Source organism: Cyprinus carpio, chromosome B14 (assembly GCF_018340385.1).
Source record: "Cyprinus carpio isolate SPL01 chromosome B14, ASM1834038v1, whole genome shotgun sequence".
In the NCBI taxonomy this organism is placed as follows: Eukaryota; Metazoa; Chordata; class Actinopteri; order Cypriniformes; family Cyprinidae; genus Cyprinus; species Cyprinus carpio.
In genome coordinates, this window is record NC_056610.1 from 20,493,380 (window position 1) to 20,508,754 (window position 15,375).

At 36.4% G+C, this 15,375-nt stretch overlaps 1 protein-coding gene across 12 annotated transcripts in view; it reads left to right on the forward strand.

Moving 5' to 3' along the window:
• mbnl3 (muscleblind-like splicing regulator 3) overlaps positions 1-15,375 on the forward strand; it is a 47,096-nt gene that overhangs the window by 22,744 nt on the left and 8,977 nt on the right. For all 12 annotated transcript variants that reach the window (XM_042738513.1, XM_042738512.1, XM_042738509.1 and 9 more), the window contains exons 3-5: positions 4,513-4,677; positions 4,774-4,974; positions 7,052-7,285. In XM_042738513.1, coding sequence (XP_042594447.1) covers positions 4,513-4,677; positions 4,774-4,974; positions 7,052-7,285 — 600 coding nt within the window. The remainder of the gene's footprint in view (positions 1-4,512; positions 4,678-4,773; positions 4,975-7,051; positions 7,286-15,375) is intronic.

Consider the following 15,375-nt stretch of genomic DNA (forward strand, 5'->3'; position numbering starts at 1 on the left):
CTGGTCACAGTGATATTTTCAGCTGCATACTGTTCCATTGAGCACTGGCATGATTCTAAGATGGGATGATGCTGGGAGATGGATGAACATTGCTTATTGTCATGTTGTACTTTAAAACATTATCAGAGTGTTTGCAGTAAATGTAATCTTTATTATAGAGAAACGCTCCAACTCTGATTATGTTAACCCTGCTTTATTAGGCAGTTCTTGGCCAGAACCGGCTGCATTGTGGACCAGACTTTATGCCATTTAGTCAAAGGTCTGGCTACATGTGACTTGGTGTTGTATAGAGCTGCGTGTGTGGGAGTTGCATTGAATGATGCAGCAGTTGGATGGTGGACCATTGATCACGCTGTCCCTGCACGCTGACACTCCAGACACCCACTTTCATCTCCATTAAGTGCACCACATCACACTGGTCAGCAAGGAGACACCCCCACACTCGCTCACTTCAAATTTTGTTAGGACTTCATCACTGTTAAAAGCTGCCCTGAGGCTGCTGAAGACACGGGCAAGTGCTTAAATTGCTGTAGCTGGTGGACAGTTACAGATCTGAGTCATATGGAGTGACACTTTGACATTCCGTCTGAACTGTTAGCATTGCACAGATACCTTTGGGATTTAGTGTTCCCGCAAATTCCATTTGGAATGTGTTGGGATTCCATTCAGATTCCATTCTGCCCTCCTTGATGAGCAGCTCAATTCGGTTTGTGAGCCCAACAACCCATTAAAGCTGCGATGACATAAGTAAAAATCATCCAACCAATTATCCAACAACCCCCCCCCCCCCCCCCAAAATACTAAGTTTTAACAGCAAATCAAGTCATTGTTGCTTTTGCATGCCTGCTGACGCAGACAATCGTAACACTCCAGGCAATCAGGCAGATGACGTCTACAGGAGTAGTGTGAAGCATTTAGATGTGTTTTAGCTCTTCCTCCCTCGAAGATATACAGGTGCATCTCAATAAATTAGAATGTCGTGGAAAAGTTAATTTGTTTCAATAATTCAACTCAAATTGTGAAACTTGTGTATTAAATAAATTCAATGCACACAGACTGAAGTAGTTTAAGTCTTTTGTTCTTTTAATGTTTAATGTTTTAGTGTTGATTTTGGCTCACGTTTAACAAAAATCCACCAATTAACTATCTCAACAAATTAGAATATGGTGACATGCCAATCAGCTAATCAACTCAAAACACCTGCAGAGATTTCCTGAGCCTTCAAAATGGTCTTTCAGTTTGGTTCACTAGGATACACAATCATGATCTGACAGTTGTCCAGAAGACAATCATTGACCCCCTTCACAAGGAGAGTAAGCCACAAACATTCATTGCCAAAGAAGCTGGCTTTTCACAGAGTGCTGTATCCAAGCATGTTAACAGAAGGTTTCGTGGAAGGAAAAAATGTGGAAGAAAAAGATGCACAACTAACCGAGAGAACCGCAGCCTTATGAGGACTGTCAAGCAAAATCGATTCAAGAATTTGAGTGAACTTCACAAGGAATGGACTGAGGCTGGGGTCAAGGCATCAAGAGCCACCTCACACAGACGTGTCAAGGAATTTGGATACAGTTGTCGTATTCCTCTTGTTAAGACACTCCTGAACCACAGACAACGTCAGAGGCATCTTACCTGGGCTAAGGAGAAGAAGAACTGGACTGCTGCCCAGTGGTCCAAAGGTCCTCTTTACAGATGAGAGCAAGTTTTGTATTTCATTTGGAAACCAAGGTCCTAGAGTCTGGAGGAAGGGTGGAGAAGCTCATAGCCCAAGTTGCTTGTAGTCCAGTGTTAAGTTTCCACAGTCTGTGATGATTTGGGGTGCAATGTCATCTGCTGGTGTTGGTCCATTGTGTTTTTTGAAAACCAAAGTCACTGCACCCGTTTACCAAGACATTTTGGAGCACTTCATGCTTCCTTCTGCTGACCAGCTTTTTGAAGATTCTGATTTCATTTTCCAGCAGGATTTGGCACCTGCCCACACTGCCAAAAACGCCAAAAGTTGGTTAAATGACCATGGTGTTGGTGTGCTTGACTGGCCAGCAAACTCACCAGACCTGAACCCCATAGAGAATCTATGGGGTATTGTCAAGAGGAAAATGCAAAAAATGCAGATGAGCTGAAGGCCCCTGTCAAAGAAACCTGGGCTTCCATACCACCTCAGCAGTGCCAAAAACTGATCACCTCCATGCCACGCCGAATTGAGGCAGTAATTAAAGCAAAATGAGTCCCTACCAAGTATTGAGTACATGTACAGTAAATGAACATACTTTCCAGAAGGCCAACAATTCACTAAAAATGTGTTTTTATTGGTCTTATGAAGTATTCTAATTTGTTGAGATAGTGAATTGGTGGGATTTTGTTAAATGTGAGCCAAAATCATCACAATTAAAAGAAGCAAAGTCTTAAACTACTTCAGACTGTGTGCATTGAATTTATTTAATACACGAGTTTCACAATTTGAGTTGAATTACTGAAATAAATGAACTTTTGCAAAACATTCTAATTTATTGAGATGCACCTGTAAATGCATTAATGGAAGACATTCAGTGCAGTTTTTGTGAGCACTTAAGAGTTGCACAAGTAGTACAAATTTTCTTTTGGAATAAATTGTCTATTTTTTTTCTTTCTTAATGTTAAATGAAACTAACATTTTACCATCATTTATACACTTTCATGTCATTTCAAACCTGTAAGATTTTATTGCTTTTGTAAAACACAAAAGGAGATGTTTAGCAGAGTCCAAGCGGCTCTTTTCTATACAGTCAAAGTGAATGTGGACATGAGCTGTCAAGCCCCAAAATGAATTACCATATAAGCAGTCTACATAACTTGCACATTCTATTCCATATGATAGCTTTCTGTGTGGAGCAGACCAAAAGATAGACCTGAATATAAATCTTGCTTTATTACCTTGGACACCATTCATTATCATTGAGTGTAAAACAGAAGCAGGTCATGTCTTTCGTGTTCATATAAATATATCAGTCTGACGAGTAAACTTAAATATTTACTAGCCAATGGCGATTCAATTGCCAAGGTGTCTGTAGAGGGTTGTATTAATGACAGAATTTTCATTTTTGGGTGAACTAACCCTGTAAGTTTGAGGGCTAATTGATTAATCAAAAAATGCACCTTGCCTGATGAAGACCTGATGGTCAAAACGTTGCAAAAAAATAAATAAAAAAATTATGGCACCGTTATATCAATTGCATTGTATTTGATTAATCAACCATTGTGACCATTCCCTCATAGGGCCCTATGTTTTCTGCGAGGCGGAAAACACAAACAGAATCCCGGAATCCAGTCATAAAAATTTAATTTGTGTATAAGGCGGAATGTCATGGTTATGGACTAGTGATCTAGTGTCGATATGGACTAGTGTCTGTGAATATTAAGCTGAAAAGATTAATACTGCATGTTCTGTGTCTCTGTGTGAATGAATGATGCTGATGCACAATTTCCGGTTTGGTTCATTAATTAGAGATGCTTTTGATTATTAAAATTTAATGAAACCGTTAAAATGGAATCCAGAAAATTTATGGAAAACAGAATTTGGTAAAAAAAAAAATATATATATATATAAATAAAAACACCTGATTTTGAGAAATCAAATGCATTACATTGGGCCTTAAAAATTAAATTTTTGTTAAACTTTTAATAAATTACTGTTAAATTGTTTGAAAATTAAGTTTCATGATTTCAATTAATTAGACATGCTTTTTGATTAGTATTTTTTTTTATTTAGCCATTAAAACTCTCTATTCCCCAAGAGCTCCTTGACCTGAAAAAGGAATAAAACTGTCTAAAGGAACAAAAGAAAGGTGTGTTAAGGGAAATAGACCATCAGCAGAAATATGTAACTGCAGGACTGATGGAATGACATCTTTCCCTATTGGGCTATTACAGTACCTTACGCATTGCAGAGCAAGTGGCGTTGCTCCATGGGTTCATTGAGTTTGTCTCGCAGCTAATCGACCCTGCTCATGAACGTTTGGTGTGTGTATTTAACCGTGTCTGCTACTCGCCGTTCAACATGTTGCCCGGACAGCAGGGTGATAAACATAATGCTATACGTCCGATCCATATGTAGTATGAGCATATAGAACAGCCACGAGGGCACTATAATCTGTCAGCCGCACAGACGGGCAGATTGTTGATGCGAATAGACAGACAGAAAGAGAAGGCTGTCACTGTCGATTCATTTGGAGGTAGTGAATATTTTTCCACCCGTGTCCCGGTGCTGTCGTTTTACCGTTTCCTCTGATCGTTTGAAATTCAGACCTTCCAGCACTCCTGAGATTATGCTGTTTTCTTTTCATTTGATGGGGTTTTGGATGTTTCTGTTGTAGTGGAAAGTTGGAATCGGTACGCTTAAATGTCTAGGGATTCCCGTTTAATTTATCCTCTCAATCACAGAGCCCTTATCTTCCTGTCACGTAGTCTTTTAGTAGCTGAGATTCAGTGTAATTCATCTCTCTGTCTCTCTTTGTGTCTTCCTCTTCAACCCCTCTGGGACGCTGTACACGTGATAACTGTAAGTACCTGCATCCTCCGCCTCATCTCAAGACCCAGCTGGAGATAAACGGCAGGAACAACCTGATCCAGCAGAAGACCGCAGCCGCCATGCTGGCCCAGCAGATGCAGTTCATGATGCCTGGAACTCAGCTGCAGCCCATAGTGAGATCCCATTTTAATAACCAACATCACGACCGTTTCTCTTGGCTTGAAAACGTTGCTTTATTATCCCTTGTTGTCTTTGTTTCTCTCATCCAGACCTCGTTCCCAGTAACGCATTCCTTGGCCAACAGTCCGAGCATGGCTTTCAGCCCGTACCTGAGTCACATGAGCCCGGGTATCAGTCTCATGCCCGAGCTTCTGCCCAGCGCCCCCGTGCTGGTCCCGGGGAGCCCCACCGGCATCGCCATGGGCAACGGAAATTCAACGCAGAAGCATGTTCGCACAGACAAGCTTGAGGTGTTAAACACAGTGAACAACTTGCTCTGTCTCTAGTAATATTGTGCTAAGCATGTTTTCGGCATGTAACTCATTCTAAACCGTTTGTGCTACAGGCGTAAAAACACGTCAAATTGTGTGCTGTCACTTTTCTAAAGGTTGGAATACACTAAACAACTTTTAGGAACAGATTTTTAAACACTAGGCATCACATAGATGTGCATACTTTGTTAGTGTTTACAGAGAAAAACTGGACATCGTACACTAAAGGATCACAGACTGCCAGACTTTTCAAGTTATTCCAAACATAACAAACTTTTGCAGAAAAATGTGCCTCATTGCTTGAAGGGGTCATGAACTGCCTTTTTTTTTATTTTGTACTGTTCTCTGAGGTCAACTTATAATGTTATCAAGATTTTTACATTAAAAAAACATTTGAATATTCACGGCGGATTGTAGACTCGGAAGTAAACGCCTACTGCTATGATTGGCTAACACTTGTATATGTTATGTATCCTGCAGCCTTCCTAGATGGACGCTGCTGTGTTTTAGGTAAAAAAAACACATAAATTCTCAGTACATATCAAATGATCTGTTTAACAGACAAAGCAATAGTGATCACGTAATGAAAACAGTTACTCACACTTGTGTGGTGCGACATTACTGTAAGATTCAATATAGCCGGCACAGCATCGTCTTTCTGAAAATCCCACGTCAAATTGTGCATTGTTTGTAAACGCATCCGCTGTAAAATGAAGGGAACAAAGGACCAAGTTCTTACTGATGCGGTCTGGAACTTCATTAAAAATCAAATTCATCAAATAAAGTTTATCATTTCGTTTCTGCATAGACCTGCGTTTGCCTCTCTCGTTATTTACACTACATGCGCGAATCAGTGGGTGGGGCTAAACAGGCAGTGTGGCAGAAGCAGGTGTTGACACAACTTCTGCGGGAAGCGCGGTGTTCAGCCACACTATTACGTCATAAACTATTACGTCGTTTTGGCAGACTGGCTTCAGTATAAGCTGTTTTTAGACTAACGAGGAAGTGTTGAGTTCTGAAACTTACAGAATATTTTTATAGCACAATGACCTCTTATATATTTAAAGATCAGGGGAATTTTGATTTCTAAGTTCATGACACCTTTTAAGTCACATGATAAATGAAATCAGTATGTGTTCTTAAATCAGCTCATAATATCAAACGTTTAATATCCTCAGACTATGGAATCATTGTCTGAAGCTAGAAGAAATCTGTGCCCATCATGCAATTTTGTGTGAAATCTGACTGCCCAAAATCTGCAATCTGGGGTCTGACTTTTGGCATCTATCGCTGACTCGTCCAGACTGCCAATCAGGGCAAAAATCTGTGTGAAAGTTATGAAGTGTATTCCAGCGTTTAGTCATCAGACTTCAGACCATAGTTAGACCATGTTTGGCGATAAAACAAGCACAAATGGTGAACCAATTTGGTATCACTTTACAATTACAGTACATTAATAATCATATACCTAAATAAAATATTATTTTAATAAAAACTGTTGATGAGTTATGGCATGTATTAATCAAGAACTAATTTTAACGACAACGTGAGTCATATGAATTCATGTGTGAAGTCTTACTTGAATACTTGAACTAACATATAGTCAAGGTGGTTGTTATTCACACATGAATTCATATGACTCATGTCATAGTTGAGATTAGTTTTTGATATTTAATTTAGATATTTATATATGATCATTCATATACTGTTATTGTAAAGTGTTACCAAAAATCCTATAGACTTGCATTGAATAAGTAAAAAATATAGGCCAGAATATGATGTAGACTTGGGACTGGGTGTATTTTGACCTGGGCCAATGAGCAAACACCCTAGCAAATACAAAGCAACATGCTAAAAGCATCTATAACCTAATAGAAATATCCTTGCAACCATTCATTCAACATAGAATTGGGCAAGGGTCACACTTCTTTTACCAAATGTAAGAATCTAGTTTATAATGCTGTTGTGTCAAGATAAGAATTGAAATGACTGTCACTAAGTGTGATTTTCAGCGTGACTAATGGGTGGTAGTAAATCTCTGCTGTCCTGCTCTCAGGTGTGTCGAGAATTCCAGCGGGGGAACTGCACACGCGGGGAGAACGACTGCCGCTATGCCCACCCAATGGAAGCCGCCATGGTGGACGGCAGCGAGAACTCCGTCATTGTTTGCATGGATTACATCAAGGGCCGATGCACCCGTGACAAATGCAAGTACTTTCACCCTCCGGCTCACTTACAGGCCCGGATAAAGGCGGCGCAGCACCAAGCCAGCCAGAATGCTGCTGCCATGGTGAGTTACAGAGACGATCCCATTACAATGACATCACAAGCACTAATTCTCATGATTATAACTAACTCACATCACAGTACAGAAGATGATGCCTTCAGTAAAGACAATGTGAATGAGTGGTCATATTGATAATTAAGCTACATGTTCATTTATGAAAAATGCTTTATTTTATTCAACCATCTAAAATAAAATTATTTACAAATATCATATATCAAAGACATTGCTATTAATTTAATTTGTTACATATTTAAATAACTTCTGACTGTTTAATCAAAAGCTGCTTGTTGTGGCACAAATCAAACTTAATCAAAACATGACTTGCAAACTCAGGGCACTTTGTTTTAACATTAAATAATGAATGTTAAAATGAATAACGAGTGAGTGAATCATTTATTTATTATTATTATTTTTAAATTCATAATTACCATTCATTATTCAATTATATTGTAGCACAGCGTTCAAAAGTTTGGCATCTGTAAGTTTTTTTTGTGTGTGTGTGTGTGTGTTTTTAAAAGAAGTCTGTGAAGCTCACCAAAGAGGCATTTATAGATCAAAAATATAGTAAAATTATAAAAAATTATATTATGAAATATTACAGTTGAAAATAATTTAAATATATATTTACAATATAATTGTGATGCAAAGCTGAATTTTCAGCTTCATTACTCGTCTTCAGTGTCACATGATCCTTCAGAAATCATTCTAATATACTGATTTGCAGCTGAAGAAACATTTATTATTATCATTCTTATTATCACACAGAAAACAGTTGTGCTTGTTTGTGAAAACCATGATATAGTTTTTTCATAAATAAAAAAAGTTCAAAAGCATTTGTTTGAAATAGAAATCTTTTGTAACATTATAAATGTATTTACAGTCACTTTTGACCAATTTATTGCATGAATGCTGAATAAAAGAATTAATTTCTTAAAAAAAAACAAAAAAACTTACCGCCCCCGAAATTTTGAACGGTATATGCATCATTAGATTTCTCTGGATTTTATTAATTTTTATTTATTCCATTTTAACTTCTCACAGTTGGATCTGCTTATGCAGCTCTTGATCATAAACACTGAATTAAATTGCTTGGGATGTTCACATTTGTTTTCAAACTCACAAGTCTCGCAAAAAAACCCCGCAAAGAACGGTGTTATGTAGTAAGCTACAGTAAGTTAAATCTTTTTTGTAATATGTGGCAGTAATTCATCAAATCTCATGTCGTACTGGGTCATTTTAGTAAGCAAGTAGCAATTTTAGCATTAGCAAAGACACCTTTTTACAGGAACAATCCCAGTGGAGTAAAATAAGTGACCAGCAGCCTTAGTTTTGGCCAGTATGCCATTTTCAATAAGCTTTACTAGTGTCAGATGAAGGTGTGTGTATTTATAACTCGCTTTCCACACACCTTCAGTGTGAGGTTCAGGAGTGTATTAACTAATTCAGATCTCCGCAGGAGGGTGTGTGTGTGTGTGTGTGTGTGTGTGTGTGTGTGTGTGTGTGTGTGTGTGTGTGTGTGTGTGTGTGTGTATGTGTGTCTGCAGGCGAGCTCTTTGTCTCCTCTGTGATGTATGAAGACCTGGGCTCAGTGATGGGTTGCAAACAGTGTCTGCAGTGCAGGTGCAGAAGAGAAAAATGATAAGAAAGGAAAAAACAAGCAATTCATTCCCACGGAAACCTCCACTAGTTAGCAGCCTCCCACCCAAGAGTGTACTGCAGACAGTTTCCCTTTCATAATGTGTCATTTTTATCCCAGTCTCCCAAGTCTTATCGTGTAACATTTTTACAAAGGTTTATTTACAGTGCACAGATGTGGGGACCTTATCCAAAAAGCCTCCTCTGCTTCCTGCAGTAACCTGGTCTGCCTGAGGCTTTATCATATGTTGGCTTTATTTGACTCCTTCTTGGTTCATGCTGTCATTCTTTTTGAACACTGCTTGATTGTCTTAACATCCTCACAGCTCTCTTTGTTGTCCTACAAGCTTATTACCCAGCTCTCTCTCTAACCTCAGCTGCATCTGTTCTTTCACGGCTCATTCTCTTGTCTCGTGTTTATGTCTTCTGTCGTTGATTGGTTTGCCATCGTCATGTGGTCACTGCTCGCTTACCCAGCCCTCAGAGCGTCCTCTGAAGCGCAGCCTGCAACCAACTTTCAATCTGGTACTTTAATCTTTCACCCATTTTTTGTCTTTTTTCATTTTGTTTGCTGATTTGTTCATTTCTGATGGCTCAGTTTGTGTTTTGGATGAAAGCATTAATGCTGCAAGAAACCAGCCACAATCTCTGTGTAAACTAATCATTGTCTTAGAAGTGAAATGAAACTGAATACATTTGTAGTCTGGATTCTAGTATAAGTATATTTCTTAATACTTTTCTTCACAGGCACTTCAGAAAATCGAAAATGTAAAGTAAACCAAGTTGATTAGATTTTGATTAGATTCTGACCTAACTCAGTTGATTAGATTTTGTAAATCTGAAAAATGACGCAAGAATGTATCTTTAATAGAGATGCAAAATAAGTTTATATGAGTACCATATTGCTTGTCATCCAATAATAGTTCTTTACATATGAATTAATATTGAATATTTAATTGTTCATGCTCATTTCTTCTATTTTTACATTTAGATTGCCTTTGTCAAAATAAGCAAAAAAGCAAATCGCAAAATATCCATTTTCTTACTGTACATTATAATGTGGTGCAAATTCAGATTATAGCATAAAAATGATTGGGTTACACTTTATTTTAAGGTGTCCTTGTTACAGTGTAATTATACATTTAAGTACTGAGTAATATTAACTAACTACATGTACTTACTATAGGGTTAGGGTTAGGGTTTGGTTTAGGGTTACTTGCATGTAAATATGCATAAATAAGTGTCGTTATAAAAGTAAGTAAATGTATGTTGTAACAAGGACACCTTAAAATAAAGTGTTACCAATGATTGATTTTAGTTTTAAATATTTATTTTTAATTTATTTAGACAAAATTTTAATATCTGCGTTTTATATAGTTTTAAATAGTTTTCATCTTATAAGCATTGGTCAGGAATTTAATATCATATATTCTTTTTAATGAGGGATTATTGAATACTTATTCCACTGTTAAAGAATATTTTGTTTTAAAGAGATTTGTCTTCATTTACTCACCTTTGTGTCATTCCAAACTTGTATGTATTTATTTCTTCTCAATGTTGGAAACCAAACCGTATTGGTGACCATTGACTTCCATTGTATGGACAAAAAAAACACTGAGACATTTCTCAAAAAAATGCTCCACAGAAGAAAGAAAGTCAACAAGATAAGTAGCTGTGTAACAATAATATAGATCAAAAAAAAATTATTTTGTGGGGTTTGCAGTTCTCATTGCTATGGAAACAAAACAACATCTGATTGGTGAATCTCGCTACAGTATTGTGGGTAGTGCAATACCTCATCTGTATTTAATTCGGCAGTTAAGCAATTGTTTTCAGTGAAGTTTAAATCACTGGCTTATGCAATCTACAGAAACATATACCACTGTCTTTATAAGCTTAGAGCTCATAGGTGGTCTTTCTTGAAAGGTTTATGCATCGTTTAATATTAGTCTCACTGTGGAGATTTGGATTGAGATTTTTACTTCAGGAACCTGACTATTGAGCTTTATACAGTACAGCACATTATTATTGGGTTGTGGGATTGAGTTCACTCATGTAAATCATGAGGTTGGACTGCTCTCCATCATCCCTCGGTTAGTTAATCACAGGTATCCTCTTTCCTGCTGACCTTGCTCTCTTATCATGTTGCATATCAGTCTTCAGACAGAATTACACAGTGGAAGACAGCCGCACATCCTCCTCATTATGCCTTCCTCTAGACTGAGCATTCTGTGTTTAATTATCAGAGGCCTCACCTCAGTTTCTCTTTCTGATATCGCTCTTCCTCATGCAAGGCTGCATGCTTCTGAATGCCCCTTTAGAAAAATGGAGAAGCACTCCCAGACATTTGTCAGAGAAGGAAGCACAGCATATCATTAATTAAAAAATATTTGCAGAATACAATGTAGTTGATGAGCATACAAATGATCAGCACTAGCTGTCACAAACTAGCTGAGGAAATGTCTACATAAAGTCACGTATTCACGGATTACAAATACACCCAAAAATTTAAATTAGCCCATGAATTACTCACCCTCAAGTCATCCTAGATGTATATGACTTTCTTCTTACAGATGAAACCAGTCAGATTTTTATTAAAAATTGTCTTTGATCTTTCAAGCTGTTTCATGGCACTCAGCGGGTGTTGCATGAATCAGTCCAAAAGAAGTTAAATAAAAAGCGCCCATCCATAAAAAAAGTGTCTCACACGGCTCCGAGGCGTGAACAAAGGCCTCCTGTAATGAATTGATGCATTTTTGTAAGAAAAATATCCATATTCAAAACCTAATAATCACTTTAATCTAGCTTGCGCTCACATTTGTACACAGAAGCAGCTCCGGGAAGATGACGTATGTTGTATGAGTTTGGGCTAATATGGGCTAATTTTCATTTTTGGGTGAACTAAACCTTTAAATAACTATTAAATAATCCTAGGCACATAATTATTACATTTCTAAGAAAAAGTGAAATACTGTTACAGTTTATATAGCTGTTTTCTATTTGCATACATTTTAAAATACTATTTAATCCTTAGATGGTAATAGCATCATTAATCCAGTCTTCAGTGTCGCATGATCCCACAGAAATCATTCTAATATGCTGATTTGCTGCTCAAGGACATTTCTTGTTATCGTTTAAAACAATCACCACTAATATTTTTTGTGGAAACCATGTATTAGAATGGAAATATACAGATATTTTCAGTGTGAATAAAAATGTTTTTCTCCAAAAAATGTTGGCCACAATTATTAGCACCCCTTCATATTCCCATTCATATTTAAATATTTTAGCACACCAGGGTGACTACAAACATGATATTGTCCTGCCATGTCCGGCCGATTAAATTAATAAACAATGCAGATTTATTTTCACAACCTTCTTTGATAATATTTATTAAGGGGGTCATTAATTCTGACCATAGCTGTGTATATGATTATATATTGGTAGCAGTGTTGGGGAAAGTTACTTTTAAAAGTAACACACACACACACACACACACACACACAAATGATAATAAAGATCATTTGTGACCCTGGACCACAAAAGCAATATTAAGTCGCTGGGGTATATTTGTAGCAAACGCCAAAAATACATTGTATGGGTCAAAATTATTGATTTTTCTTTTATGCCAAAAATCATTAGGATATTAACTAAAGATCATGTTCCATTGAGATATTTTATAAATTTACTGTAAATATATCAAAAAATTATTTTTGATTAGTAATATGCATCGCTAAGAACTTCATTTGGACAACTTTTAAGGAGGCGATTTTCTCAATATTTAAATTTTTTTGCACCCTCACATTCCAGATTTTCAAATAGTTGTATCTTGGCCAGATATTGTCCTATCCTAACAAACCATACATCTACGAATAGCTTATTTATTCAGCTCTCAGATGATGCATAAATCTCAATTTCAAAAAATTTACCCTTATGACTGGTTTTATGGTCCAGGATCACATTTATACATTTTTCTGTTGCATCCTAAAAAGAAGTAGTCAAGCATGTCTCCATCAATTTTTTGAAAATGTTTTATTATTTATTTATAAAACCTGGTTAGTACACACTAAAAAAAGTTGGGTTAAAAATAACCCAACAAGTAACCCAACTATGGGTTGGTATAGCACCTTCCCAACTGTGGGTTATTTTTAACCCAATGATTGGGTTAAAAACCAGTTGGGTTAAAAATAACCCAACAGTTGGGTTAACTATTTACTTTTATTCATGAGATTATTTTAATGAATAAAATACACAAATTTTAAAATACAGATGTTTTATTTAAGTAGAAAAACAATAAATCTGCTTTAAAAACATGCATTTAAGTTTTAAATGACAAATTTACTCAATATTGATGAGCCTAGTATTTAATATAAATGTGCACAATTATATTGTATTCAAAATACACGAGTGAACATGCAGAACACATGGCAATTAAATGTTGAAGTACAAATATTCAAAATACACATTAAATATTCAAAACAAATATACACAAACAATATACATAAATTCAAATACATGTTAAATTCAAAACACAAATATCCACATACAGTACAAATATTCAAAACAAATGTGCACATATGGTTTACCAATTCAAAACCTACACAGATTCACATAATACACATTTAAAACAGATGTGCACATACAGTACAGAAATATACAACCTAAACATTTGTGCACATACAGTATACAAATTCATAACCTACACAGATGCACATATAGTAAGCTTTTAAAAATACAGATGTGCACATACAGTACAGAAATATACAACCTAAACATCTGTGCACATACGGTATACAAATTCACAAAGGCACACAAATGTGCACATACCAGTATACCAAAAACTACACAAATGTGTACACCAAGGACATACCTTTATACTTCAAGACATAAAAACATATCCTTAATAAAAAATGCTACAGTGGTCACCATATGCATTGTGTTATAAACACCTTAAAGGGATAGTTCACCCAAAAATGAAAATTCTGTTATTAATTACTCACCCTCATGTCGTTCTAAACCCGTAAGACCTCCGTTCATCTTTGGAACACAAGTTAAGATATTTTTGATGCATTCTGACAGCTCTCTGACCCTCCCATAGACAGCAAGGGTCCTTACACCATCAACGTCCAGAAACTTAGCAAGGATTGGTAAAATAATCCATGTGACATCAGGGGTTCAACCGTAATATTATACGAGAATACTTTTTGTGGGCAAAAGAAAAAAAAAATAATGAGTTTATTCAACAATTTGTCTCCTCCGTGTCACCCTAGTGCCATTTTGGACAGTATCCACTCAACGCAAACAGCGTATGCTGTTAAAGTTAAACCACTGATGTCACATGGATTATTTTACCAATCTCCTTGCTAAGTTTCTGGACATTGATGGTGTAAGGACCCTTACTGTCTATAGGAGGGTCAGATAGCTGTCAGAATGCATCAACAATATCTTAATTTGTGTTCCAAAGATGAACGGAGGTCTTGCGGGTTTGGAACAACATGAGGATGATTAATGACAGAATTTTCATTTGTGGGTGAACTAACCCTTAAAGGTGTGTTTTGGCTACTGGATCAACTGATGATCAGTAACTTTGAATACAAAGTTTTTTAGGAGGCAGCAATGTGTAGAAGGAACTCCTCCAGGAATATTATAGACTGCATCCTGCAAGAACTCCCAAATTGGAGCAGAGGGCTTTGGGTAGTTTACGTCATAGATGTAGAACATTTTAAAGCATTCATTCACTGCTTGAAGTAAGGTCTCCTTTTCAACTGCCTCTCCAATGAAAATGATGAAAACTTGGGAGGAATTTTCTTTGTCTCCAAGCACCAAGACATGTGGATCCTCGCTTGTCTCATTGTTGAGGTAGTGGACCATATTAGTACCAAACCTTGAAAGAAAAAATAAACTTTAGTTGGCATATATGACAAACATTTCAGGGATTCAATATATTTTAAAAAATGAATCAAAGAAAAAAAGGTAAAACTGAAGCAGTCTTGTAGTGAATTAAAATAAGTTAACTCTAAAAGTGATGAATGACCATTAGTCGTGACAACAGTGGATAAAAAATAGAGTCACTGAAGGAAAGAGTTTATGTACAGAGCAGTGTAATTTAATGGGCCTATATTATCCTCTTTTGGATTTTACTTTTCCTTTAGGTAGTAATATAGCTGTTTGTGCATGTAAACTGGCTACATCAGAGGAGGGAGTTCATTACCATTAACAAACAAAAGTCTTAAAAAAAAAAAAAAAAAAACTCTTATACATCACTAAACTAAATAATTACTTACCTTGAAATGTTTCTATTAAATTGCAGAGGTTCCGCTGTTGTAATCTTTTCTTTACAAAGAAATCCAATTATCTAAAACATAAGTATAAACATGTTTAGTATAACACATTTAATATAAATGCAAAATTGTTATAGCTTCATAAGAAAAAAATTACTATAATTACAGGCTATTCCA